This window comes from Bacillus rossius, chromosome 3 (genome assembly GCF_032445375.1).
Source record: "Bacillus rossius redtenbacheri isolate Brsri chromosome 3, Brsri_v3, whole genome shotgun sequence".
In the NCBI taxonomy this organism is placed as follows: Eukaryota; Metazoa; Arthropoda; class Insecta; order Phasmatodea; family Bacillidae; genus Bacillus; species Bacillus rossius.
Window position 1 is genome coordinate 27,923,019 of NC_086332.1, and position 2,488 is coordinate 27,925,506.

The 2,488-nt window shown below is 37.1% G+C and overlaps 1 protein-coding gene across 1 annotated transcript; it reads left to right on the top strand.

Moving 5' to 3' along the window:
* Positions 1 to 699: 699 nt before the first annotated feature.
* LOC134530432 (uncharacterized) lies at positions 700 to 2,488 on the top strand. The gene is made up of 2 exons (XM_063365250.1): positions 700 to 1,278; positions 1,735 to 2,488. The coding sequence occupies exons 1-2, from the start codon at positions 783 to 785 to the stop codon at positions 2,196 to 2,198; spliced, it is 960 nt and encodes a 319-aa protein (XP_063221320.1). The 5' UTR covers positions 700 to 782; the 3' UTR covers positions 2,199 to 2,488.

Consider the following 2,488-nt stretch of genomic DNA (forward strand, 5'->3'; position numbering starts at 1 on the left):
GAATCACTCAGAAGAAAAGTTAGGTTCGCTGATAATAGATGAGATGGCGATCAAGGCAAAAGTAAGTTATGATCGCAACCTTGACCAGTTCCTTGGATATTCAGAGGCAGAAATTGAGGAGATGGGTGTAAGTGATAAAATAGCCAACAGACTATTGTGCTTCATGTTTCGCGGCCTCTCCACTCCCATCCGAATTCCCGTCGCGTTTTATTTTACTCGTCAATTAACAGGACCTCAGCTGTGTAAATTAACCAAAAAGGTGATCGAAGAAGTAGAAGAAACAGGTTTTGAAATTCTGCGAATAGTTACTGATAACTCTTCGGTAAATGTTAGCATGATGAAGGAGGTGTGTGGCGGCCAATTACTACCTGAAATACAACACCCAAATGATGAAAACAGAGTAATCTTTTTGAGTTTTGACTCGAGCCACATTTTGAAAAATATTCGCACTCAGTTTCTTCAGAAGAATTTTTTCTACAGGGGTATAATGATCTCAAGCAAGCCCTTGAAAAAATTGTACGATGCACAGAAGCACTGTACAGTGAAACCTGTTCGATGTCTGAACAGAAAAGTTGTTTACCCTTCGAACATCGAAAAAATGAATGTGCAACGAGCCAAGTATGTTTTTTCCCTTCCTCTGACAGCTGCATTGAAGACTCTTCCTACAATAGCACCTGAGTTAGTCAAAAAACCACGAAAGCCTTGCTGAAACCATACGGTTTTTGGAATATGTCAGAAAATGGCACGATATTCACGATGTTTGTAACACAAAGCAGGCATATATGTCAAGAAACACCGACAAACTAGTGTTCACAGAATTTGACGATGACAGACTGTCTTGGTTGCTAGATACATTCCTGCCTTACATGGAAAATATCCAAAAGTCGAGCAGCAAACAAAATAAACTAAGTGAAGAGACATACGAAGCTCTAGTCGTGACAACTCAGGCAACTGTAAAATGTATACAACATTTAATATCAGTTGGATTTCATTTCGTTTTAAGCAGGAACCTGAGCAGCGATGACATCGAACTTCTCTTCAGTCACTTGCGAAGAAAAGGTGGTTTCAACGATATGATGGACGCAAGAGCATGCATGTATGCAATCGACACAACGCTAAAAACGGGTTTAATAAATCCTTCAGCTACATCAAATGTAGAAAGACAAACTTTCAAGACATTGGATGCAATTGCACATCACAAACGAATAAGTGAGCTGAACACAGTAATTTGTGATGTTCCAGTTGAAGCAACAGGAATTCTTGACGAAAATCTTGAAGGTAAGATAAATTGAACGGGAAATTTTTTATTATAATTTTAATTTAAGGCTATGCCCCACTCGCTGTCTAGTTATTACATTACTATAATTGTAGCATATTCAAATTGCATGCGAAGATACATTTTGAAAATGCGACTATAGGTAGTTGACAACATGCACTCCAATACAGTGCAAACATTTATTAAATTATGACGCCTTTTGTCATACCACATACTTTTTAAAATAAATTATTAATGCATTCCTGCTTTTTTTTAAGTGTTAGATATAATATTTTGTCGAAGATATTTTATTTGTTAGAAACTAATATCATAGGTAGGTCTACTTGTGATCTATAAGGTCTATAATGTATATCTAATTTTGAAGACAATAATGGAACATTAAAAGTTATGTGATGCCGAGCCTTAATTTAATGAGTTAGTACGTAATTTCATGTTGTTTTTGTTTTTGTGTTTTGCAGAAACTCCAGTAACGCTGCAAATCGCGTCCTTAGCTATGATTGCTGGGTACTTGGTACGGGTTGCAGAAGAAAATTTTAACTGTGCCTATTGCCTAGAACAAATATCAACTCCCGATTGTGACAGCCCGTTGCTCCGATTGATTAAAATGCAAGATCGCGGTGGTCTGCGGTACCCATCTAGAAAATTCGTTTTTTTCCTGAGCAAGATACTAAAATTTACTTGTGTCACTCTTAAACACTTAGGACGTAAACAGCTCATCAAGAAGCTTAAAGTGTTTCTAGTGCCAAAGTTTCTTCAATATTTTAAGTGTTCACTGTGCAGTCAAGAAAAGCTTGCAAATACCATAATAACCAAATTTCTGAAGCCTATTTTGGACAACGAAGCACGTTCGGTGACAGACAAAATTGACAAACCATCAAAAATATACAGAAAACCATTGAGCCGCAAAATTTTAAAACTGTAAGCGTAGTTCCAGGTGAGTAACAATTAACACTTTATTTGGTGTTACAACTGTTACATTCATTTTGTTTACGACTGCTTTATCTTTTAGAAGTATTTGAACATAGGGCTTTATTGTATTTATCATAACAGTTAGTTCTAAACACCAATTTCATGAGTTATAGGACCAACGGTAATTTAAACAGATGTTTCGCGCGGTTCCGTGTACTGCACATGAGAGAGCTACCTAGCGGCGATCTCTGGAACTGAATCGTCTCGCGTTTTACATCCTCTCCTTCCCGGCCTTGAATAATA

Coding starts and splice junctions, on each gene's coding strand:
- LOC134530432 (XM_063365250.1), top strand. CDS start 783: ATGTCAAGAAACACCGACAAACTAGTGTTCACAGAATTTGACGATGAC. Junction 1,279..1,734: donor TCTTGACGAAAATCTTGAAG/GTAAGATAAATT, acceptor TGTGTTTTGCAG/AAACTCCAGTAACGCTGCAA.